This window comes from Stegostoma tigrinum, chromosome 12, assembly GCF_030684315.1.
Source record: "Stegostoma tigrinum isolate sSteTig4 chromosome 12, sSteTig4.hap1, whole genome shotgun sequence".
Taxonomy (NCBI): Eukaryota; Metazoa; Chordata; class Chondrichthyes; order Orectolobiformes; family Stegostomatidae; genus Stegostoma; species Stegostoma tigrinum.
Window position 1 is genome coordinate 58,096,900 of NC_081365.1, and position 27,478 is coordinate 58,124,377.

Consider the following 27,478-nt stretch of genomic DNA (forward strand, 5'->3'; position numbering starts at 1 on the left):
TTAACAGAACAGCATTGATTCTCAAATGTGTGTGCATGACATTCAAGTTCTATACAGCAGTAAAACAATTGTTTCATTTCAAAGTTTTTTGCAACGATCCATAAGAATGCAGTTCAACTTTCTGATTGATGAAAAATAAGCATTTCTGACAACACTTGCTGGTCACTGCTGGGGTGATACTTACTTCATTTAGTTCAATTGCAACATCCTGGAAGGAAGCCCACAAGAAGGGCAGAACCTCGAGGAAATAAGTCATAAAATGACAATAACCTAGTTGCCCGCTGATATGCTGTTCCAAACTACAGCCCATTCATTGAGCTTATGAACTCTAAAGTCGAGAGAGAGAGAGAGTAAAAGTTCAAGTACTTCACCTGAATTTTGGAGTCAGTCATATAATGACTGGTCCAGGCTGCTCATTTCATTTTCTCTTCTGCTTTCTGTGGCTTTTTAATTATTAGAGAACAAAAGCAGCGTTACACCTTCAGAAAGGATGTAAAGCTAACAGGACTAGGGACAAGTTGCAGTGTTTCCTTAATCAATCAAAATGGAGAATCCGTACTGTGATAAGTAGCATCTAAACAAGAAGATTTAATTAGTTTGAAACCATCATGTACAGATGACTAAACAAAGAGGAACAGAAAATATGGGAAACAAAATCTTTTAAAAATTTAACATTAAAAAATAACTAAAATTGGAAGGAACACAACAGCATTTTTCAGCAGCACTTGCACAGTAACAAGCTGCTCACTGATGCACAAATTGGTCCCAGCATGGCCATTCAGCTCCTGACCTCATTACTGCCTTGGTACCAATATGGATAAAAGATCTGAAATCCAGCGAGATGGCAACAATGGCTGCTTTTGACAGCATTTGACACTGCAGCCAAAGTTCAAGTCAAAGGGAATCAGGTAAAAATTCTCCACTGGTTGGAATCATACCCAGCACAAATAAAGATGGTTGTGACTGCTGGGGGCCAATCAGGTCAGCCCGTAACATCACTCCAGAAATTCCTCAGTGTAGTATCCTGGGCCCGACCAAGTCCAACTGCTTCTCAAAGGCCCTAAACTCCATCAGTGTTAGCTATGTGCAGATGTTCGCTGATGAATACACAATGCTCAGCATCATTTTCAAATCCATAAATAATACAACTGCCCATGCATCAAGACCTGGATGACATGCAGATTTAAACTAAATTTAAAGTGGCAGATAAGATTCATGACATAAGTGCCAGGCAATGACCATTTCCAATAACAGATTATAACATCCCAGCTTAATATTCAAGTTACAACCACTTAATCATCGCAATTACAATTGGCCAGTAATTTAACTAGGCCAGCTACATAAATGCTATAGCCACAGGAGCAAGATGGGAATGGCTGGGAATTCTGCTGTAAATTGCCTTTGCAATTCCCAAAAACTATCCAATATCTAAAAGGCCTAGGCAAGGTGTTTGGTAGAATACACCACATTAAAGTAGATGAAAGCAGCTTCTGTAATGTTCAAGAAGTTCAACAGCATCCAAGATAAGACTGCACTGCTCCCCCCAACTTTTACAACACACTATGTCAACAGTGTACAGCAGAAGCTCATCAGGGCTCCTTCACCACTGCCTTCTAAACATACAACATCTGGAAGAGAATGTTAACTTGTTTGGCAACTTTCTTGTACATAGGTGGACATCAGAGGTCAATGTCTGATTTATTCTTTAATAATGGAGAGCGTTGAATGCCTCTGATACTTGAATGGCAAAATCTAGCCAGTATTTGGATCATTGCACTTCCTTCAATTTGCTGGAAAACGCAATTAATTATGAATCAAATTGTTGATAGATTGGAAGCCAGTTTTTTTTTTAAATTCTCATCTTCAATTCTTCCACAACTTTGATCGCTCCTTTCTGTCATTGCACGTTCTCCTAGCTCTACAGTACTTGAAGAGTCCTGCTTTCACCTAACACTAGCCTCTTGTTAAGTTCACACTTCCTTCACCAACAGCAGCCAGGTCTCTATCTCTGGATAAAGTTCTGGAATTCCCACCCTAAATAGCGTTGATAACTCTCTAGGAATGGCCTAGAGTCACCAAGAATGGAAGATCAATCTCTCAGATAGTCCCCCATGCAACTAAGGAGAGAGAAAGAAAAATCACAGGCATTGAAAAGTATTTTCTTCATCTTGTTCAATCGTTTCTGTTTGGCAGATGTTAAAATAGTCAATATGGGTCAAAAAAAGGCTGCTGGCCTGACAGTCAATTGGGTGATGAGTCCTGCGACATTCCAAATGACACAAAGCCAGAGCATCACAACAAAAAGATGCGTTGACTGGAACACATGGGCATGACAGAATGCAGGACATTCAGGAATATACTGAATTGTAGTCTGCAACCTAGTCCATGAACCTCTTCACCTATCCACTTCTCTCTCCTCCTTTCATATGTTCCTGGAATGTTTCTGATTGAAGTTTGTTGTCATATCTTCTGTTTTTTTTATTATTGTCACATGTATCTTGTTACAAAGATGCAGTGAACACTGTTGTCTTAAAACACATAAAGATAAACATAGAATATAAAGGCAGAAAAGTGAAGAAATTTTTTAAAAATGTCCAACTTTACTGTTGTTAATTTATCTGCTTAGGTTCCCAGGAAGTACCTTAGGATATTTTACTCTGTTTGTTCTAATAAGCTCTCTCTCTATATATAATATATATATATATATATATATATATATAAACAAACTGTACACTATAGACTTACAACTGAAAGCACAGTTTCTCACATCACAAAATATCTGTACTGTTCATACTATAATATGAGAAAGAAAAATAACTCTGTTTTTAATCCTTTGATTTTTATAATATTACAATAAAATAAGTGATGGGCTGGATCCATAATGGGATTTCATATACATGAGATAGTGCTATTATAATAATAATAATAATTATTATTATTATTCAGGAAATTGATTCTTTTTAAGATGATGAGTTTTTATTAATGAAGATAATTTTCTTTAAAAAGATCAGGAACAAAGACCTAAGTATGTAATTTCAAGGTAGACACATTAATTCAGTTAACTGTACAGTGGACTCCTCATGTTTGTGAATAAAATGTTTATATTGTAGTTTGAGATGCATAAAGAACATGCATTAAGGCAATTTGCTTAGTTTTAACTTTAAAGCAGAAGTTTCCAAGATATACACCAGAGGTATCCAAGGTTTAGGTCAGAAAAGAAACTAACAGGTGAACCAGGCATTTTTCCATTTAAGTTCAGGGGAACCAGTCACATTCAAAGAAGTGGTTCCTAGTCTGTGGTACTTCCAAGCAACAAAAACATGCACTGAAGTCAAGTTACTGGAAAAGAAAACACGGCTTCAGAATTGTGGAAACAAACTCAAGTGAATCACAAGAAAAAGGGACTGGACAGCGTCAGCTAATCACGGTTTAAGTGAAGATACATACTAAGTTCGCTATGATGATTTATTCTCTCTCATCAGAGACCTCCTGAGTTTTTCCAACATTGGGCATTTGTTAAAGATTTGAAAATGCTGAAATGGGAGCTATAATTCTCTCGGACTGAACCTCCAGAATGGACACTAATGAGAAAGTTGAAGAAACATTTGTTTTGATACTTGTGCTAAGACACTTCCACATTTTGTGGCTTTCATCTTTTGTGCAATAATGTTAATTCTATTGTTAAGTAACATCTGCAGCCTCATATGATTATGCTTCGGTGACTAGCCACCACTTAAACAACTGCAAAAGAAATTTCTGAGATCTGACTTCTCCAATATTACCATTAGCTGCAATAATAATATCCATTACAGATTATCCACAGATTATTTATTTTGAATGTAAAAAGTGAGGATTGTGTATGACTTTTAACACCTTTAGTTTTAATGCTGTACCTTCACATCTGCTGTGAAAGCAGGGTGTATTTTCAACGATGGTGGGATTTCTATCTGATATATTCCTGCAAGACTCTGCTATTCCCACCTAGTTTTAATGTGAAATATTTCTGGTGAGTTTCCTGGTCTGTATCATGCACTCAACCTAAAATGGAAATGGAGTTTTGCTGGTCCTGCCACAGAAAAGCACTGACAGTGGTCTTTGTAGCTGCCAGAACAATTAAATCTTATTTTCAACACAGCATAATATATTGCAACACTGTTCACTCAAACAAACAGTTGTACAGACTTTCCATATTTCCCTTGATAGCTCCTTCCAAATGTGCAATCCTGACTACTTAGAAGAGAAACACCACCCCTGCAAGGTCATCACTTTACATCAGTATTCCTTCAGTGTTGTCAGGTCAGAAAGCTGCAATGCCCTCTCGATCAGCACTGTGGGTGTACCAACACTGCAGGATACAAGGCTAATGGCTCACTGCCACCTTCTCAACAGCAGTTTGAGAAGTGTCAACTTCATCAACATTACTCACATCCTGTGAAGGGAAAATACATTCAATGCCCTTGCTGCCATAGAAACACTGGATTTTGACAATTAGCAGACACCTAGTATTCTGAGAGGTTAAATTACAAGATACGTACAGGATGGAATAGTTGCACGTAAGTCCTCAAAACATACAGCATAGAAACAGAATTCAGCCCAACAAGAACATTTGGGCGTTAGAGACACTCAAGCTTTCTCCCATCCTCCCTCATCTATCAACGTAACCCTTGATTGCCTTCTCCCTAATTTGTACATCTAACTTTTCCTATGAAGCATCGTTGCAAATTATCTCAACAACTCCTGAGGTTGCCAGATCCATATTCTCACCACTTCGAGGCAAAGAGGTTTCTTCCAAATTTCTCTATGGAATCTACAGGTGGCCAATTGTTTTCTTTTTTGCTCTATTCTCAAACTGGAAACACGAGTCAGAATTTTCACCAAGTTGGAAAATCTCCATCCTCTGGCCAAAATGTTCTTGAAAACCTGATTGAGGCAACCTTGCCTCAGCAAACTCAGCACCCACTATTTTCTCTGGGACAGCGAGGAGTAGGGGAAGTGAGGGTGGGATTAACTTCATACAATCACATGACATGGAGATAACATATTTAAAAGTGAAACTGTTCTCAGTTAGAAGCAAAATTTATCACCCAAGTTTCTGAAACATGACTTGAGGGCTTGACATTTTTGAGGACACAGTCTCTATCTATGACATCAATTTTGAGAAGTCTGGTACCATTTCAGAGAGGTTCAGGTGCATCTTTTGGAGTTTTGCTAGGAGACATGAAATGTGAATAAAAAGAGAAATAAAGGCTGTGGTATGGTCAAACTGGCAAACTACAAACTGGCAACTATTGACCCTTCCTGGTTTACTGCTTCCCAATTTCCCAACTATGATCTGTCCCTTCCCCTGAACATCATCTGACACCTACTAGAACATATGGTCTCTTTCTCTCCCCCTTCCCACTTGTTCATCACTACACCTCATGCTGCAGGTTTCTCTGTGAGGGCGGTCAGCTCGTCAGAAATTGCAGGCAAAATTCAGCAGGTCTGACAGCATCTGTTGAGAGAAATCAAAGTTAATTTTTCAGGTCGAACCTGAAACATTTACTCTGATTTCTCTCTGCAGATGTTGCCAGACCTATGAAACTTTTCCAGCAGTTTCTGTCTTTGTTTCTGACTTACAGCATCCGCAGTTCTTTCTTTTTTTCAGTCAGCTCACCAAACTGGCTATCAGATGGGAGACCTGCAGGGCAGCTAGAAAACTATACTCTCAACAAATCCTCCCCACTCTCCTCACCATCACCTGTCTCGCTTTCCCATCTTGCTGCAAAAACTGAAGCCAGTGTTTTCATTCTTGAATTATTTTTGATGCTACCCTACAACCCGAAACCATGGACACACTTTTACTTACTAGCACTAAATATCACAAGGCAGTTAAAACATATCGGCAAACAAAAACATACATGAACCAAAAAAAGTCACCAGAGTTATAACAATGTAAATAAACTAAATCCCTCAGACTGAATACAGATTATCCTCCGTGTTAAGTTTACAACAGTTACTACTTAAGCTAATTAAAAACAGAGATAACATGATAAAATACATTGCATAAACTCAGCAGATTTGAAGGAGGAACAATGTGAATGTATACTCATTCACTTCTGAACTGCCTACGAAATAAAACTAGTTCATACTTGAAATAATATGGGCTCGTCAATTCAGTGTGTGGCATGAACACGACTGTCATCCTTAAATTCGGTTATGCTGCCATGAAGCCTGTAATGTAGAGTTTTAGTTTTAGTTCCTTCGTCTCTGTTCAGTGAGAGATTTTGACTCTCTTTTGGAAGTTGCTGTCACTTACTCTTTCAACAAGTCAGTCGTAGTACAAGGACAAGGATATCAGTAAAAAGCAAAAGAACAGTCATTGAAGCCATTTGTGTCCTATTCTGATTTGCACACGCATCCATATCCAGGAATAACTCCTGGTTGTTCACTGAGGAAGGGGATTAAATGATCTACTTTCGTTTCTCTGATCCATACAACCACGTAAAACCACAGTATCCCGAAAATTGCATTGTCTGAGAATGGTAACCAAGAACACATCACGATTTAAACTCGCATCTTGATGGCACTACACATATCTCAGCTAATGTTAAATTTGCTGAACGATAAAAGATGTTGGGTGTTAAGTGGATCGTTTACAATTAGGTAAATTAGGGGGTTGATCAAAATGTTCAGGACTGCTTACTTCCCCATTGGTTAAATTATTTGCAAATTCTAAACATTATATTAAGAAAATATCAACAAACATGAAATCAGAAATTTATTAATTCTCAGCTAACTCCTAATAACTTTACACAATGGATGATAGTTAATGGAGCTTATGCCTCAGTACAGCAATAAATGTTTTCCCTTTTCAGAAAAGCATGCTCATAGTTTCACTGGACCACAAACATTCTACTATACCTGAAGTTGAAAAACTGCAAAGAAACAACAATTCATACCAGGGACACGACAAAATCACACAATGGCGCAATACTGAATGGCATCATTTCACCCATTGTGACTGTATTGTGTCTCTGAAAAAGTTAGACACTCGTGGCAAACGCTCATCTTCTATCACAACACTGTAAATGTTGCCTGCTTAAGGACTTAGAACATAGAAAAGTAAAGCACAGTACGGGCCCTTCGGCCCACGATGTTGTGCCGTGGAATAATCCTAATCCAAAAATAAAATAACCTAACCTACATTCCCCTCAATTCACTGCTGCCCATGTGCATGTCCAGCAGTCGCTTAAATGTCACTAATGACTCTGCTTCCACGACTACCACTGGTAAACTATTCCATGCGCTCACAACTCTCTGGGTGAAGAACCTCCCTCTGACGTCTCCTCTATACCTTCCTCCTAACACCTTAAAACTATGACCCCTCGTAGTAGTCAATCCTGCCCTGGGGAAAAGTCTCTGGCTATCGACTCTATCCATGCCTCTCATTACCTTGTACACCTCGATCAGGTCACCTTTCTTCCTCCTTCTCTCCAGAGAGAAAAGTCCGAGCTCAGTCAACCTCTCCTCGTAAGACAAGCTCTCCAGTCCAGGCAGCATCCTGGTAAACCTCCTTTGCACCCTCTCCAAAGCCTCCACATCTTTTCTATAATAGGGCGACCAGAACTGGACACAATATTCCAAGTGTGGTCTCACCAGGGTTTTGTAGAGCTGCAGCATAACCTCGCGGCTCTTAAACTCAATCCCCCTGTTAATGCAAGCCAAAACACCATATGCTTTCTTAATAACCTTATCCAACTGGATGGCAACTTTGAGGGAGCTATGCACTTGAACACCAAGATCCCGCTGTTCCTCCACACTGCCAAGAATCCTGCCTTTAATCCTATATTCAGCATTTAAGTTCAAACTTCCAATATGCATCACTTCGCATTTATCCAGGTTGAACTCCATCTGCCATTTCTCAGCCCAACTCTGCATACTGTCAATGTCTCACTGAAGCCTGCAATAGCCCTCGATACTATCAACGGCACCTCCAACCTTTGTGTCATCAGCAAACTTACTAATCCACCCCTCAACTTCCTCATCCAAGTCATTTATAAAAACTACAAAGAGCAGAGGCCCAAGAACAGAGCCCTGCGGGACACCACTCAGCACTGACATCCAGGCAGAATACTTACCATCTGCAACCACTCTCTGCCTCCTGTCAGCCAACCAATTCCGAATCCAGACAGCCACATCACCCTGTATCCCATACCTCCTGACTTTATGAATGAGCCTGCCATGGGGAACCTTATCAAATGCCTTGCTGAAGTCCATGTACACCACATCCACTGCTCGACCCTCGTCAACCTGTCTCGTGACTTCCTCAAAGAACTCAATAAGATTTGTAAGGCATGACCTGCCCCTCACAAAGCCATGTTGACTCCCTTTAATCGTTCTATGCTTTTCCAAATAGTCATAAATCCTATCCCTCAGAATTCTTTCCAAAACCTTGCTGACCACAGACGTAAGACTGACTGATCTGTAATTTCCAGGGATTTCCCTATTCCCTTTCTTGAAAAGAGGAACAATATTTGCCTCCCTCCAATCTTCCGGTACAACTCCCGTGGAGAGTGAGGAAGCAAAGATCTTCGCCAGCGGCTTAGCAACCTCCTTTCTCGCTTCCCAGAGCAACCTAGGATAAATCTGGTCTGGCCCTGGGGACTTATCAATCTTAATGTTTGCCAAACTTATCCAACTTATTTTCAAACATGATCAAATGCACCTCACTTACCTATGCACACATGACATTCCAAATCTGAACTCAACTAGTGAAATAAAAAAATCTCATCTGGTGTCTAATTATTTGTCAACTGCATTAAAGTGGCATCCTCTGTGTACTAATTCATTCACCACAGGAAACAGTTTCTCCTTACCTGGTCCGTCAAAACCCATCAGGATTTTATACTCCTCTTTTCAAATATTCCCTTAATCTGTGCTGTTTTAAAGGAGATCAACCCACCCTCAACAGTCTCGCCATATAACTAAGTCCCAGGTGCCATTCTGGTAAATCTTCTCTGCACCTCTCCATAACATTAGCAACCCATCACAAAGGCAGTGCCTTGAATTGGTCAGGATATTTCCAACTGGAGTTCAACCAGTGTTTTGTTGGGACTAAGCACATATACCAAATATATGGTCTCTTCGCACAGTATTTATAAAGTCAGTGCTGCTTCTGGTCTACAAACTGTGCTGTATCAAGCACCTGGTTGCTGCATCCAGTTGCCTCCACTTCCTTTCAGCAGCGGTTAGCTTTTCCGAGTATTAGGAAACCTGGTAATCCATCATTAAATTTAAATCAATACCAAAAGTACACACTCCAACACCCAAACTGGCAAAGTACCACAGAGATTTGCATTTAAAGAAGCACATTTCTGTGGCATGAAGCTGCACACCTTGTATACAAACATAGCAACATATTGTGGTTCCCAAGTGCATTTAATGTTTTCAAGCATTCCAACTTTCTTTTCATCAATGCTACATTTCTTACAATACTATTTGAAAAAGTCAGACCTTAGGGCACAAGGGAAATAACATCATTCTTCCAAAAGTTTTCAAACCAAATCATAACATCAAGTAGCACAACAGGGCGAATTTCATAACATTCTCGATAAAGTTCAGGATAATGTCTTCGAGTTGAAAGATCTCCTTGTGTTATTGGCAGAAGGCAAGTCTCATTGACAAAATTGTTCGCAACTTTAAGACAGGCAAATGTAAGTCTGAATTTGGACAAAGTAGACTGCAGGAGGGGGAAAATAAAGTTAAAATGCATCTCTAATAATATGAATTTAATTTTCAAACTGTGCAAGAGGAGGAATGTCATTTCGAGGTAAAGTTTCCTGTCCGTGAGTTGACATAAAAGTAAAACCAGCACTTACACAGGGCAACCTCAGGCACATTCTTCTTCCTTTGACGTGTAATCACTCTTTGAATGTAGGAAAGTAGTGGATTTACTTGCAGATTTACGTGCAAACTGCAATGCAATGATGAACATATAATCTGATTCTTATGATGAGAACAAAAAATGATGGGAGGCAGCATGTGCAGGGGGTAATAGTTTATCTTTCAGATCGATGAGCTTTCTCATGAAGGACATCTCCGAAAATGTCAACCATAGTTCTCTCTGTAGATCCAATATTATCAGCAAAGTCAAACTGCACTTTTGTTCTTGGGTTGTGCAGAGTTTTGGTTTTGTTTTAGTGTTTTTTTTTTGTGGTGTTGACTGAGGAACAAATATTGGTTCGGACATTACAATGAACACTACTACAGCAGCCTTGAAATAATGCTGTGGGGTCTTTTATGCCCACCGGTGAGGGAAGACAGAGCAGGCTTCATGCCTACACCAGCAGATGGCACCTCAAACAGTACATCTTCCTCAGTACCACAGTGGAGCATCAGCCCAAAATATTATACACAACACACAACCTACTGGCTGAGGGGCAAAATTGCTACAAACTGAGTCACAGCTGACATAAAATGGCTAAGTGAACTGAAATCAGGCACTTCAGGTCCAAGACTATCTCAATGTTTTTCTGTGAGTTTCTCACGGAATGACCATTCATGTCGGTGGCTTGACAGTTAACTGTTTCTATATCCAAATCCGTTTGGAATCTCCCAAAGAATGAAGAAGCATGCATGAAGTTAAAGTTTGCTTTTTAATGACACTAATGATGTTAGGTGTGGCCAATGAACTCTTATCTAACTCCCATTTAACCCTTGTATGATGCATCAAGACAAGGTAGCCCAGTGTAGACCAATCCAAAATACTAATATTTATTAAAAGATCCTGTGTTTATTGCACAATTCCAGTTGTGTAACAAATAGCAGCACTTCAACCATCTTTTTCAAGTAAACCTTTTAGCTAATTGGCCCATAATAACTGTTCATTAAATCAGGATTGCACAATGCCAACCAATTTTCACCTGTTTTGCTCCCAGACTTTACGTTCATGAGGTTAGTTCTGCCATTGACACTGTGACTGTTTTTGATTGTTGAATATTTGTATTCACTTTTTCTAGATGAAATTATGTTCTCAAACTTTTATTAAAAAACATGGCGGTATAATTGGAAATAATAACAATTTGCAATAAACTGACTTGCTCTTCTACACTACTGAACTGTTGATTCTGCACATGCTTGAAGCAAGAACCTGCTACTTTAAAAAGAAAGACAGACTTGTAGCCTGCAACAATACAATGTGACAAAGAACAGTCTTTTAAAAGGCGTCCAGTCTAATTCCAATCACATGTGGTTCATGTTTCACTTTAAATTTGATCATTTTTGTACACATTTTACTGTTTGGGCTTTGGTGAGGCCACATTAAGTAATATGTGCAGGTTTGGTTACCTTACTGAAGGATGAGCATTGGCTTCCAATGAAACATTCAGAAAGGGTTCACAAGGCTGACCCTTTACCAAGAAGTTAAATGAAATGCACTAGATGGCCTTCCCACCAACCACCCACCTACCTCTGATCTGCCTACATTTTTAATGGGCACAAGGGAGGCAAACAGTCTGCCTACTCTAGGGTCTACTGAGACCTTTAACTGGCACCCTTCACAGCCTCACTACCTTTGCAGTTCCATGGTCAATGTCCTTGTTCTTAAGCGGTGAACCTTGGCCTGCTGAACACAAGGCTCACACACCACAATGGAAGAGGTCTGCAGGCCTAATAGATCCAACCCCCAATTCCCAAACTTGGATCTACCTGACAACTGCAGAATGGTGAGAGTGCTTTATTTCCAGAAATGGACATGACTGCCCGGATGGTGCTGCTGAGATTACAGAGCAGCTGACCATTTGACTAGCTTGCAGTATTCTACAGCAGGGGAAAAGAGGGGGTAAAAGTTTAGACTTGAACTCCTCAGTGTTAAGTTGCTACAGGGCACCCACTGGATCACAGGCTGACTGTCATCTGCCACTAGTATTTAGCTGGGATATTGGAGACAACTGCACACACGTGCATCCAGCCTCACCTTCCCATTTGTGTAATTATTTCATGTGATTGACGCCACTAGTAAGGCTTGTTGCAAAAAGCAAGGATAGACATACTTAATATTTATAAGTCATTCATTCATCACAGTGCGGATATTCAGGTGATAGAGTTGATGATGACAATAAGACACAGTCCTGGGGGTCAGTAATATTGTGGACAGTTGAAGACGCAGGTGATTCTGTTTGTTGGCAGGGGAGAATAAAATTTAGGTCTTGGGAGCTTAAGGTCACAGTTGAGCAAAACAACAACATCACAACTTGTTTCCTGCTTCCCTTTTCTTTTCTCCTACACTCTTCTTTGCTCCAATTCTAGTGGGCTACTTGTCCATAAAAACATATTAAGTTCTGATAAAATGTCAATTCATTCCTTTTCTCTGTACCAATACTGGATTATGGGCTAAATGTTTTGAGCATTGTCTGTTTTTATCAAACATGTCACCGTTCCATTGTGGTGCTGCTCTCAACTCATGAATAACATTTCATTAAGTGTAACATTCCTTTCCTCTTCTGAAAATTATGAGATCCCAAGATCAAGCACTACAGAAAAGGTTATTGCTATTTTCAGTGGCTTGTGCTAAGAGGTCTACTAGCTTGCAGCAGCCATTCAGATCTTATCTTTCTTTTTGCTGAACAAACCTCCTCTATAGGCCACAGCCACTTCTTCAAATTCGGTGTTCTGCATGAGATAAGCTGACTATAACAGCAAACTTGCTGATACTTTCGTTGACATCCAAGTTGCTGTAATCAAAAAACATATCCTGAGCCAAAATTTCTGACTGCCATTTCCATGCAAGAAATCTAAGAAGTGTGTGCCTCTTTCTCACCTGTGACTATGGATGAGTGCATTGAAGGCCAAGCCGTCGGACCAGCTGGTTGTGAAATTAACGACATTAACTGGTCTGTAGTTACGGATGGACTGACGTACCCAGCTCAGCAGAATCTTCTCGCTATTGGTCTGCTGCAGGTTAGCCATGATGCCTTTCATAACATCCTTTACCTTAAGAAAAGAAGGCAGACAAGTCAGCAGAACAGGACACTATCAGATTCACATCACAGCTTTATTGGCCCAGGACCATGATTACAAAATTGATCAAGCACTTTTTCTAAAGTCTGGAATGGGAATAGCATCACTGGCCAAGCCATCATTAACGTACAATTAATGTACAACACGAGCAGTGATTCTTTTACCAAACTCTGGGGAACATATCTTGTTCCATCCTTCCAGTCCGAGATATTTTCCAAATCAGATGTTATTACACTTCTCCAGAGCAGGTGCGACTTGAACCCAGGCGTCCAGATTCAGAGATACGGACATTACCATTGAACCCTTCTCCTCTCCAGTCTGAGGAGCAACCATTCACTAATTCTCATTGGTTTTCAGTCCATTAACCAATTTTATATTGTCAGTGTCCCTTTTAATTCTATGGGCCCTAATTTTATTAAGGTGAGTAGTGTGTGTTAAATAATCATACTTCTTTCAAAAGTCCACATAACAATATCAACCCTTATCAAAAGATCAAGATCAGGAGGACAAGGCAGTACAGATATACCCAATGGATACTGGAGCTCAGTAAAGACAGTGTTCTGCAAATTAACCACAATTTTGCTCTTTTCTTACCTCTTGAATATTTGGTGTCATATTGCAGCAAAATAGCTGCCCCACTGTTTCCTAACTCTTAATAAAACAAATTCAGTTTTTGTTCTCTCAACTCTCTAAACCCGCAATATGACTATAAACATGACAACTGCTTCTTTGGATTCCTCCTGATTTTCTCATCAAGAGTATTCCATTCCTCGTCTTTATTCAGTCAGACCTGTGTTTTGGTCATTAGATGAATGGAATTGAATTAATTGAATGGCAGGTGTCTTTTCCCTGAAGTACAGGAAGGGGCATTTTTTTTTAAGTTGAGGGGAGAAAGATTTTTTTAAAAAGTTGAGGGACTTTTTAAAAAACACACAGAGAGTGGTTCCTGTATGGAATGAACTTCCAGAGGAAACTGTGGATGTGGGTTCAGTTACAACATTTAAAAGACATTTCGGTCAGTACATGAATAAAAAAAATATGAAGAGGGATATGGGCCAAGCACAGGCAGGTAGGACTACTTTAGTTTGGGATTACTACCATGGACTGGTTGGACTGAAGAGTTCCATGTTGCATGACTCAATGACTGTAAATATAAAGTTTCATGTGTCAAGTGGTGTTCACAACTCATTGAGCTTATTTACAAAATACATATTCTAAATCATTTTGACTCCTTAGCAATTGCACTATCCTGCCTGAATGATTTCCCCGATTTCTAAGCTTTGCTTATCTCAAGTGCTATTTATCTGTCCCAATCATCCCAGTACCTGATTTCACCTCACAGCTGATCCCTGCTATGGTGGTTAGCCCCTTGTTCACAGTATCAGTTAACCTTCCCAAGGACAATGATCCTTTTAGTCACATACAATTTGAACAAGTTCCTGCTTCCCCAGAAACGATCCCAGTACTCCAAGAACCCAAAGCCCTTCCAACTGTATCAATTCTCCACCAATGTTTTAATCTGCTTTATCCTCACACAGTCCTTTGCTGTAAAATCTACTGCCGCAGCTTAAGTGTTAATTTATCATTTAACACTGTGTATAGTGGAAATGTAACCATCACATTCACTTTAATACCTCAGCCAAGTCAGCACAGCTAATAAAATACTCCGTTTTTTATACTTCCAAATAAAAAAAACTTAAGAAGCAAGCTTATTCTTAATATCAGTGACACCAAGAAAATACTGTCATTGCAAATGTGGATGCAAAGCTCACTGCCTCACATCTTGCTGCCAACAAACTCCTAATAATTGTGAGAAGTGATTGAGAGTGCCTTGTCATTGTTTCCATCTGAGCAAGCTGAAAGAACTCTCTTTTAGATATTTTTGATTCAAATGCTGCACACTCACTATCTTGCAAAACATACTATGGTGGAGCCAAATATAAATCATGGCCAATGCTTGAAATTTAGAACCAATACACGTATTTTTCCTTGCAGTACCAAATCTGGTCTCTGCTTTGAAATGAGAAAATTAACTGACAATGTAAAATGATTATCTTCTAAATTAAAATAGAAATCAATAATCAGGATCTGCACTGGCAGAGAGATTTCAAGATTCATTTTCTTTAAGTATCTGACAATCAGCAGTAATCCTGCAAATAATGACATGGTGACAGGAATAACATTTAAGTGCCAATAAACTAATTCACATTTGTTTAAAATGGAAATTGTTTCAACAAATCTCTGAACAATCTCGTCATCGCCTCTGCTCGGAAGACTGACTTGTGCTGTCACAGTTTCCAATGACAGTAACACAGCTTTTAAACAGAACACACGAATAGCAGTACATCATTCAGTGCCTCAAGCTTGCTCCTCCATTCAATCAGATCATCGTTGACTTGTATTTCAATTCCATTTACTGTCCTTTGCTCCAGAGTCTTTGCTCGTCCTGCCTTACAAAAATCTGGCAATAAAGAACAGAAAATGCTGGAAATGCTCAGCAGGGCTGTTTGCATCTAAGGATTGAGAAAGGAACATTTTGAGGGCAACATTCCTCACCAAGAGGCAGCAACAGACCTGGGGTCTGGGTGGAAGGGGGCTTGGTACAACTTTAGTTTTCCCACCCTACTGCCGATTGAGCCCTGTAAGTAGGGAGTGGGGGCAGGTGGAAAATGGATGGTTGCAAAGTGGGTTTGAAACCAATAAGATATTGCACAACATTTCAGATCAGTGACGTTTCAGTCAATGAGACCTGAAACTGTAAATCCATTTCTGTAACTGCAGAAACAAAAACAAAGTTGCTGGAAAAGCTCAGCAGGTCTGGCAGTATCTGTGGAGGAGAAAACAGAGTTAACGTTTCGGGTCCAGTGACCCTTCCTCAGAACAGACCCTTCCTCCGTAACTGCAGATATCGCCAGAGCTCGGAACAGTTCCACTACTGTCAAACTTCCAACATCCACAATATTTTGCCTTATAAAAGATTTGACAGTCTCAGTCTGGAAACTGTCCATGATCCAGCATCTGCACATTTTTTTGAGGTGGAGGGAAAAGAAAGGTTAGATTTCCACTGCAGGTGAAAAATTACTTTGCTGATTTGACTCCAAAATGTCCTGCTGTAATTTCATGATCATGTTCCTAAATCTGCATAGAGGAAATAATTTGCTTAATGTCATATCTGGATGATGCCTTCAATTCAATATCTATTTTTGCAGATGCTTTGGAACAGACATAAGTAGTTTGTAGAAGCTTTCAATTGGCTTGAGTTTAGATTGTCCTCTTATGTTTTCTGTCCCAAATATGTAATGATTAAAATGCTCACAGATCAAGACAATAACAAAGCACACAGTCTCCCAAAGAAACATCATTTGGTTTGTACTGACGCCCTGGGGTCAAACAGAACCAATTGTCATTGACACATAGATTGCTCCAGGGCTTATCAAGCTGACATCGCACCGCAATGTGATATTAAAATTAACATTGTAGTACCTCAGCAATGGTGTTGCGATTACGAGCTTTGATTCTTGTAAAAGCTGTCTGTCATCTGTATCCCAACACCAGTGCACATACTTTACGGTGGGCTTGCATTTAATGGCAAATATGGCAAGACCTTTGCTAAACTGTTCATAAATCGAACCAATCATTGCACTGTTAGAACTCTCACCTCATCAAGACTGAGGTGAAATTCTATTTCCGTCAGAACATGAGTCAAGCACTTGACCTCAGACATCTTCAATTGGATTATTTTCTTGATCACCTTTGCTTATCTGATGAAATCTCTCCAGCAATCATGCCAGATTGGGACTGCTGTCTACGATGACTTTTTTCATTGGCCAGTATATCAACGTGGACACACAATCATTCGCAGCAGCTTTCACTCCAGGAAGTGCACCGACTATCCTGTGCTGTCTGCACTGATACTTCTATAAGTGAAATACCAAGCAGGAGACAGAACCACCTGTCTCTTATGACTGGCATCTAGAATGCAGTTAGAAAACTTGCTTTCATCAGCTTCACTTGCCAGCAGTCATTCTTCATCCTGTACTTTGGTACATGGTGGAAAGAAAATACAATGATTGGCATGAGGCAGTGAGATTGTTTCAAAGCTGAATGCAGATCCTTCAAGTTTATGCATATTCCAGTTTTTCCTCGCTACGATGGTGCTGATACATCAGTTCGTAGCAGTTTTCACTTTCTTGACTACTCCCTGCTTGTTCAGCATTATCTTGCCATCTTGTGAGAGCAGCTGGAACATTGTCCAACAAATGCAGCATTTATCTCACACTCACTCTCCACGAGATGATATTCCCCAGGGTAACATTCAAAACATGTGAAAAAACAGATCTGTGACCATCTAGAATTCCTTCTGCAGTCGGTAACCTGGCGGCCTATAAAATGCAAAATCTCTTCTGGCATATTTAAAATTTAGTTATATCTAAGCTTTAGATTTGCTTCTGCTGAGATAAGTATATGGTGGCTCAGTGGTGAACACTGCTACCTCACAGCAGTAGAGACCCAAGTGCAATTCCACCATCTGACGACTATCTGTGTAGAGTCCGCACATCTTCACCACATCTGCGTGGGCTTCCTCCAGGAGCTCCAATTTCCTCCCACAGTCTAATGACATGGAGGTTAGGTAGTTTGGCCATGCTGACTTGTCCAAGGTATCCAGGGTGGGCAGGTTAGTAGGATTAGCCATGAGAAATGTGAGGGTATAGGGTGGGGTGAGTCTATGTGGGACGCTGTTTGGAAGGTTGGGTTAGACTCAGTGGGGCAAGTGGCCTACTTCCACACCGTAGAAATTCTATTATCTGCCAAACAAAACTCCACATCTTCATTTTTCCCATTGCATTAGGCTCTCAGTTTCAATTTGTCCTCTTGGCACATGTGGTGTTCCATTTGCAAATCTCAACCTTATCGTCAAGAGCTTCATTTCTGAGTTACCAACTTGATTGAGCGATTTGTCACTGGTCTGTGAAGTTCATGATCTCGCAAAAAGCACTGGTGTTGTTGATCTGACACTTTATATTCACTTGATGCTATCCTTTCTGTGCTTTGAATTCTAACAGGAACAAACCATTTATCATCTTTAGTTGCGATAGTGCTAACCTGTTGTATTGTGTAAAGTAATTCTTCAGAAGCATTGGCTGACATTTCTCCAGTAATCATACTTCTGGGCTTATTTTGCTTTGTTATGCATAAATACTGGTAATACAGTATCCTGAACTTACAGCACTGCTTTTCCCATGCTGGGCACACTTGCAATTCTTTTGTTCAATGTCCTTTCCTTTATTTACAACCTCATGCTTGCACTCTACTAGCTTTTCTGCACAAATGTATGTTTGCCTCCAAAATATTATGCTTGTTCAGCCTGGGATATGTGTCAGCAGAATATTTCATCAGTCTGTCAATCATCATCTGAAGCAATCTTGTACCTTCTATATGGGTTAATGTCTTTCTTGAGATTAAAACTTTCTCCTCTCCCAGCAGATGTGCACTTGTGGAAAGATGTTATATACCTAAGACAATGTTATCTCAGCTGAGATCATTTTTCAAGTACCCAAACTCTCAATATTCTGTCAGATATATCAATGGCATCAAATACTGATGAACCATCTCCTCTGCTTCAAAGCTCTGATGTTGAACACAACATTCATAAGCAATATTGCTATCTGTTCAAAAGTGTCTCCAAGGATTTTGAAATATTTTAGATCCCAACTGTGATCTAAACTGCGACACAGCTTAAGCTCTGTTTCCCCAGCGTTGATAACAGGATTGCTCCTCTTAATTACTCAGTGGTCTTTCATAGCTTTGCGATTAACATGAGAAAATATTCCAATTCTCTCTCATATCACTTTCCATTTCTACAGTAGCAGAGACTGCGAAATTCATAGCCATTTTCACATACTCCGTAATCAAAATTTGTATACTTTTTGTTTCCATGCTATTTCTTTCAGTAGCTGCTTGCTTATAGCTCTGAAAATCCAGCGGACATTGCTTGCTGTCTTTTTCACAACAGCTGGTTCTCTTACAGTTCTTAAAGGGCACACATTTCCAGCTGCACTACCCTGTTTAATGACTCCCACTTGCTGCCCACACAGGGCACTTACAGCAGAGATACAGCACGCCAGTACACTAAACAGGGCACTCCTCACACAATTACATTAAGCATTTCTCCAAAAGCTGTTGAATCCCTTGATCATTTTAAGCATCTTAATTAGATCATCCTTCAATTCAACCTTCTAAATACAAGCAAATATAAACTAAATTTATCAAAACCATGTTCATAATAGAGCTTGTTAAACTCGAGTATTATTTGTGCTGGATCTCCAGAGGCCAATAAGTCCTTCTTAACATATGGTACCCAATCTACATATAGCATTCTAGATATGGGCTAACCAAAGCTCGATGCAAATGAAATCTTTCACTTCTCCGATTGTGCTCCAAGCTCTTAAACGTGAAGGTCAAATTTGCATTAACGTTTTTGACGACTTTTTGAGCTTTTAGTAATTTGACTACCAAGATCCATTTGCTTTTCCCATGCTCACCAGTAACATTTCTTTTTTCTGCTCAGAAACTGAACAAATTTGAGCTTCTCCGCATCAAACTCCATTTTCTACCTTCATTCCCCACTTTTTTAGTCTGTCCATTTGTACACTTCCATCTACAGAATGCACTGAGATTCAGGTACTTGTATAATCCTGAGCATTGGAGCCTCAATTTTATGATTGGCATTAGTTAAAAGTACGGAGGTTACCATAAGATCAAGATACTAAGTGAAAGGAAATCTTCATCTGTTCTTAGCAAGTAAACTCAATGAGGATCACCTAACATCGCTGATCAAGTCAACTATTCCTTTCTTCAGCTGAGGGGAGGTCATTTAGATAAGGATTCTGTCATTCCTGATGATTAAATGGTTATTTGCAAACTTAAATGCATCAATGAACAAAAGGCTAATACTGCAAATGCTGAAAATCCGCAACAGAGAAAACATTTGTAAAACTCAGCAGGCTTATTACAAGCCTAGCAGCATCTGTGAAGACAGACACAGAGTTAATGCTTTGAGTCCAGTATGACTCTTCATCAGAAATGAAAGATGTCGAAAAATAGGTTTTCTTTTAAATGTGGAAAGAAACAGAGGAGGAGCAAGAGGGCAGACGGTGTAGATGCTGGTGGGTGAAAGGGACAGAATTGGTCCTTTCTACTAAGTAAGGAGTAATTGAGATACAAAAACCACACAGTTGTGGGGACGGCGGTGGTGGTGGGTGTGTTTGGGAAAGAGAACCTAAATGAAAAGGAGAGCAAATACAATGCCATCAGTTTCTAAAGTTATTGCAGCCCCAGGGTCTCAACAATCAATTCAAATGAGGTATTGTTCTTCAAACATGTTTCGTACTTCATTGAAATATCGCCACTGATCTAGGGCAGAAATATCAGCATGACAGCAAGGGGTGGTTTATTGAAATGGCAAGCAACTGGCAGGTTTGGGTCATTACTACAGATAGACAGAGGTGTCCCATAAAGAGACTATGCAGTCTGTGTTGGGAGTCGCCAATGTAAAGAAGACCATATTGCGAGCACCAATTGCAGGATACTAGATTGAAAGTAATAAAAGTGAAATGCTGCTGGGTTTGGAGCATTGAACACTGAGGAGCAAAGAGGTGAGTATCATACCTTCTGTGATTGTAAACACTGAACATTTCTGATGACAAGAAAATTAAACATTTTATTTCGGGTCCTCAGAGATTAAAAATCAGAGCTCTTAGAGCACTCACAAAGGCATATCATTCTGTTCTTCAAACATGACATCTACTGCATTGTTAAAACATTGCTGCCCACAAAAATATTTCACACATTGTTTATTGATCTGTGTCGGCTACAGTGTATGAGAATATGAATGAGTTTGGAGAAGCTTCTCATCTTTGCATCGACTATATTAAAAAGGTAAAATTTTACGACTCTCTGGTCGTGAGTGGGGGACAAGGATAATTGGTTACAGCTACATCACGTAATGGGCAGATACCCTATTGCCTCCAGAGTTTTTCCAGGAAAGGCGCAAAGTGCACGGGCTGCTCAGTTAACAGAAGCAAAAAGTTGATTAACACGGCACTGGTCCTAATCAGGGGTTGGCTTTCGGTCATCCCAGTATTGGAGCGGGTTACAGGCAGTGAAGCTACATTGGAGTTGAAAAACTTTGTCTGGGAGGGTTCTCCCCATTGCTCCACGGGACCTATTGGCTTCGGCTGTAGGAATTGGTTATTTCAAAGTGTGCTTTCAAGGGCATTTTTATCTCAAAGCATCCTTGGATTCCACTATCTGGCTCAGCATGCTCAACATTCCTGAGGCAGCCTTCAAGGCTCCAGAGCTTCCAGCTTTTTGATGGAGCTGCAGCGACAGGAGTCTACCCTCTGCACAAGTGGACGGCTGGGAAGTTGTTTCCAGTATCGCTGCCAGCAGGTTCAGTCTCAGACCCCCCACGTGGGCTCTTCAGATGTTTGAAGCCCACCTGAAAATCAGGACAAAAATCTCACCCCACAGGAAGGTTGACTGTTGATTGGCTGTGCCCTTCCGATAAAAGACATAAAGACAGAAGCTCATCCCACCTCCTTGACCTGTCCGTCTTCCCTGGACTGACCTATCCCCTCCCTACCTCCCCACCTATACTCTCTCCACCTATCTTCTTTTCTCTCCATCTTCTCCCCCTCCCCCTCTCTCCCTATTTATTCCAGTTCCCTCTCCCCATCCCCCTCTCTGATGAAGGGTCTAGGCCCGAAACGTCAGCTTTTGTGCTCCTGAGATGCTGCTTGGCCTGCTGTGTTCATCCAGCCTCACATTTTATTATCTATAAAGACAGAAGCTACCATCTTTGCTGGGGCCATGTCTGAAGCAGCGGGAATCTCTTGCACCCTAAAAGCTGTAGGCCCACCACAGAATAACCACAAACCAATCTGCACAATTAGCATTTAAATGAGAGTCTTTCAGAAAGTTCTTGAGAAAAGCTAATGTAAGACACTGCTCGGGGTAGATCAGGCTGATGCAGTGTAGCAGTCCAAGAATCAGACTAAACTATTCTGATGGGGAATTCTTCAGATATACTGTATGGCGTATACTGTATGCTCATCAGGCATATATCCAAAACTCGCTGAAAATACTCAGCACATTAGGATGCATGTGTGATGAGATTAGAAAAAGGAAAATCTTACAGACAATAACCTAGAAGGGTCTCATTCTGTCAGAGGTTATTCAATAATGGTTTTCACAGATCGACAACAGGCACTGTATCATTGATGTTATCAATGTTTTACAAGGCAAAACTCGTAGCCATTTCTGCAGTGAAGTGGTGAGCACAAATATGACCTGGATGTGAACACTGGGCCTTGGCTGTTAAGGGGAACTTAATATATTGCATGGGTAGTCAGACATGAAGATGTTCTGATCTCACCTTCGAGACTTCCACATCCAATCCATGCTGAGTTGCATGATCCATGAAACAGATTCCCATTCTCCCACTGACCTTTGACATGGTTGCCTCTGTCTCTGCAGAATTAAGACTTCACAGACATTCTTGATTGTACTGAAGTACAGTGAAAAGCTTTGTTTATGAACAGTATAGGCAGATCATAGTAAGCAAGGAAGTACAGATCAAAGAGGCATGCAGGTTGCATTGCACAGGGCCTCTGCTAGGCGAGATCAAATTTAGTTAGGTCAGCATTATTTGAGGCTAGAGAATCCATTCATCAGTCTAATACCGGCCAGGAAGAAGCTGCTCCTAAACTTGCTTGTGCACATGTTCAGTCTTCTGTATCTTCCACCTGACTAAAGAGGTTACAAGAGATCATTACCAGGGTGCAATGGGTCATTGATGATGTTGGCTACGTTTCCTTGGCAGCAAGGAATATAAATGGAGTTCATGGATGGAAGCTTTGGCTTCCATGTTGGTCTGGGCCACACACACAACCTTCTGTAGTTTCTTACAGTCCTGGGCAGAGTAGTTGCCATAGCAGGCCATTATATACCCAGACAGTATGCTTTCAATGTTGCATCTGTAGAAGTTGGTGAGAGACCTTATGAACATGCCAAATTTCCTGAGCCCCCTGAGGAAGAAGAGGCATTGTTGCGCCTACTTGATCGTTGCATCAACATGGGAAGTCCGAGACAGATCGTAGGTTATCGTCACTCCGAGGAACGTCACACTTTCCACCCTCTCAAACTCAGTTCTGCTGATATAGATGGGGCTGTGTTCTCCCCCCTTCTCTCTCTTTCTGAAGTCAATGATCAGTTCTTTACTTTTGCCAATTTTGATGGTGAGTTTGTTCTCATTGCACCATGTCACCAAGGCCTCTATCTCCCTTCTGTAGTTTAACACATCATTGTTAGATATCTGTCCCATTACAATGGTGTCATCAGTGAACTTGTAGATGGCATTCATTTGGAATTTGGCAACACAGTCGGAAGTTTACGGGAGTACTGTAGGGGGCTGAGGACCCATCCTTGGGGAGGATCCAGTGTTGAGCATTATTTTGGAGGAGGTGCAGTCACCTATCCTCATGGATTGCAGTCTTTAGGTCAGAAAGCCGAAGACCCAGTTTCAGGGGGGAGAGCTGAAACTAAGGTCATGGAGATTTGAGATCAGTCTGAAGGCGGAGCTGTAGTCAATGAGCGGGAGTCTGACGTAGGTGTCTCTGTTGTCCAGATGTTCCAGGGATGGGTGCAGGTCTAGGGATATGGCTCTGCTGCGGACCTGTTATGTCAGTCGGCAAATTGTAGGGGATCGAGGCAGGCTGGGAGACTGGAATTTAGGTGGGACAGGACCAGCCTTCATGATTATTGAGGTCAAAGGCACAGGGCTGTAGTCATTAAGGCAAACTGCATGTGTTTTCTGAGGCAATGGGGATGATGGTGGTCTTCTCGAAGGAGGTGGGGACTTTGGCTTGTAGGAGGGAGAGGTTGAAGGTCTCGGCAAATACCTCTGCCAGTTGGTCCACACAGGATCTGAGTGCTTGGTAGGGACACTGTCTGGGCGAGTCGCTTTCCGTGGGTTGACTCCCAAGAAGACTGATCTGAGGTCTGCAGCGATGACAGAGGGAAAAGATGTGTCTGGGTTGTCGGGCAGGCATGCCCACACCGCTGGCGTTCTGCTCAAACTAGCATAGAAAGCATTGCGTGTGTCAGGGATGGAATGTCTTTGTCTGCTATCTTCCCAGCTAACTGAAGGCTTTAGCAACAACATCAGCAATAATGATGCAAATGAACACTTACAAGATGCTCAATTTGCAAGTAGAGAGATATTCAGAAACTAGATTTCAACAGCAGATGAAACAAGGCATCCTTTCATTAAAATTGACTACAAATGTGGCTACACCTACCACAGCAAGCAACCAGCCAATGGGGTGAGAAAGAGGGGAAATTCATCCAAAGTTGCAAAATGTAGTTTAGATTTTTATTGAAAATTGAACATATAATTATGCACATCTTTAGACAGTTTACTTCAACCCCAAGTATCAAAAAGCAGATGGAACATTGTCAAAAATACACAGCGCAGGGATGAGCCCAACTTTTCAATATGTACCGTACACTTCCAACATACCTTTCAGTTCTCCCTTAACCTTAAATATTAATGGAAGCACATAAAGATTCTTCATCCTGCTATTAAATGGATAATTATAATTGTTCATTGCCAACATATTAACACATTTCCACCTATTAATCATACCTGGTCTCTAATTCATGACTGAGATACAAATCTTATCCTGAGCAATAAGACAAGTCCTTCCCAGACTTGGCTGTGCACAGATAGTCATTTGTTGTGCAGCTAGGATTGTTCCCATGGTACTGATGAAATTTCCTCAGTTTATTGCAATACTGTATGATAAATAATCCAAGCAAATTATTGAATTGTATTTTCATCCCCCATTTGAATGTTTTGTTTTTCTTGCACCCAAGTGCCAGACTGTCTCTAAGGGTAGCACAGTAGCTCAGTAGTTGGCACTGCCACTTCACAGCGCCAGGGACCCGGGATTGATTCCACACGCAGGCAATTGTCTGTGTGGAGTCTGTTCATTCTCGCTGTGTCTGCATAGGTTTCCTCTGAGTGCTCCAATTTCCTCCCACAATCCAAAGATGTACAGGTAGGGTGGAGTGACCATGCAAAATTGCTCAGTGTCCAGGAAGTAGCAAGCTCGGTGGATTAGCCATAGAAAATGCAGGGTCAGGATGGGATGCTCTTCAGAGGACGGGACAAATGGCCTGCTTCCACATTGTAGGAATTCTGTGAACCTATTCTTTCCATATTTTGCCTTAAATCAAAGCTATTACACTCTTAAACATCTCCTCTGGACCAATTCCCTGCTTCGTCACTACAATCATTCTCAATCTCCTTTACCTTTTGAAACATCTCACCTTTGATCTTTAAACTCACTTATCCTCTAAACACTCCTTCCGTTCCAATTCTTCCTCCCCTTTTTTCAACAGCGGAAAACCCTTCCATTTCCATCTCTGTTCCTTTCCAAAATGTCGGATCAGATTTGACGTTTATTTGGTTGCTCTCTCCTAGATCTCTCTCTCTAGATCTGTTGTCAGATCTATTTGAGTTCCTCCAGCACGTCTTGCTTTTGTTTCACAAAACTCTGAAGCAGATTGACATTTGTGCTGTGGGATATAAAACTAGCCGATTTAGTACGACTTACAAGGGCAAGGGTTAAGTCACTGTGGAAGTTAAAGGGCGAGGAATGTTGCATTACTTATACCTTTCCTAACTATTTTTTTCAGCTTCAGGAATTGAATGTTACTCTATTTCAGAAGAGTAAGTTAGTCAGTGAGTATCTAACGAGTTCAGGTTAAGTGACTATAGTTTATTCAAATCCTAAGTACAACTTAGCATCATAATTGATGATAAGCTTAAAAAAAATTAAGCATATAATTGACAATTAGAACACATGAAGGATGACAGTTCAGGCAATGTGTCACTATTGCAGCATGTTGGAGTTCCTGAATGCAAATATAGTCCAGGGTGAACACTTTGAGGGAGCTTCAGCTCGGTGTCTATGAACTGAAGACTGATTTACAGACTTAGACTGTGATGCATCAGGAACGGGGAAACGCTATGTTGGTTATTCACAGTCACATCTCTTCATGGCTATGTTATAAGTCTTCATCATTGTACAAGATCAAAAGTTTGAGACTGTAAATGCGGCAGGTAAGGGATGCAGTAGGCAGGAACACAGGAATGTCAGCCTTTGCAACTGTCCAACGTTTCTGAGGTGTTTTCAGTTTGTCTGGGTGAGATGGAAGGTTGCAGGGTGAATGCACAAGCTGACCATGGTATTATGGTTTTAGAAGCCACTCATGTGGGAGGCTTACAGAAAGGAGGAATATGGTGGCAGTGAGGGCTACTATAGTGAGGGGAATTGACACAATTCTCTACAGCAAAGAGTGTGCATCCAAACAACTGTGCCAGGTTGTGCATCACCTGCTCAACGCAGGAGAGAAACTTTCAGTGGGAGGCCGAGGACAGTCATTATGATCTCAGACACCAGTGACATGGGTCAGACAAAGGAAGAGAGACATTGTGCAAAATCACGATGAGGAGTCAGGCATCAAATTCAAAATCAGAGCCTCAGGCTGTTGCCTGAACAATGTGCAATGTGGCACAGGGCAACCCTGATCAGAAAGATGAATTCTTGTCTCAAAGATTGGTGCAGGAAAGGTGGGTTCCAGCTCACCATTACAGGGTGGAGAATCAAGGTAGAAATAATGACGGCTTGTCGGAAAATCCTGGTGATTATCATGGGAGATTGTAACCTATATATCAACTGGAAAGGCCAGATGAACAAAGGTACCCTAAATGAAGAGCTCAGAATATTTTCAGGACAGGCCCTCAGCATGGCATATTCTGGAGCCAACCAAAAATTGGGCTATGCTAGACGTAGTGTAGTGCAAACAGTTAGGATTAATTAATGATCCTCTCGTTAGCAGTGACAATAAGATGATGTAATTTAACATTCAGTTTGAGGTAGAGAGGAGCAGGTGCAAGACGATATTTTAAAATAAAATATATTTTGGAATTATGAGGACAAGAAAGCTGAATTCACTGAAGTGAATTGGTATATTAGATGAAAAGGACAGGTCATAGACATGCAATGGCAGACAATTTAGAGAAATCAATACATTCCAACAGGCAAGAAAATTTCTAAGAAACAGATCCACCAGTGATTAACTAGATATATCTAAGGTAACACCAAATTAAGGTAATGCATGCAATTGTGCAAAGGCATGTGGGAAGTCAGAGAATTGGACAGAATATAAAAGAAAGCAAAGAAGAATGGCAAAATTAATAAGGAGGGACGATATCAGAGTTCAAGAGAAAGCTAACAAAAATATAAAATCAGACAGTAAGAGGTTTTTTTGAAAAAATAGTGTTAACAAAATGAGAGTTGGTCCTATAGAGGACAGACGGGAGAATTAAACATGGGAAGTAACAAAATTC

At 40.7% G+C, this 27,478-nt stretch overlaps 1 protein-coding gene across 11 annotated transcripts in view; it reads right to left on the reverse strand.

Moving 5' to 3' along the window:
- dmd (dystrophin) overlaps positions 1-27,478 on the reverse strand; it is a 1,835,475-nt gene that overhangs the window by 1,317,485 nt on the left and 490,512 nt on the right. For all 11 annotated transcript variants that reach the window (XM_059650343.1, XM_048540566.2, XM_048540567.2 and 8 more), the window contains one exon: positions 12,800-12,972. In XM_059650343.1, the coding sequence (XP_059506326.1) occupies positions 12,800-12,960 (161 nt within the window). In that variant the 5' untranslated portion in view covers positions 12,961-12,972. The remainder of the gene's footprint in view (positions 1-12,799; positions 12,973-27,478) is intronic.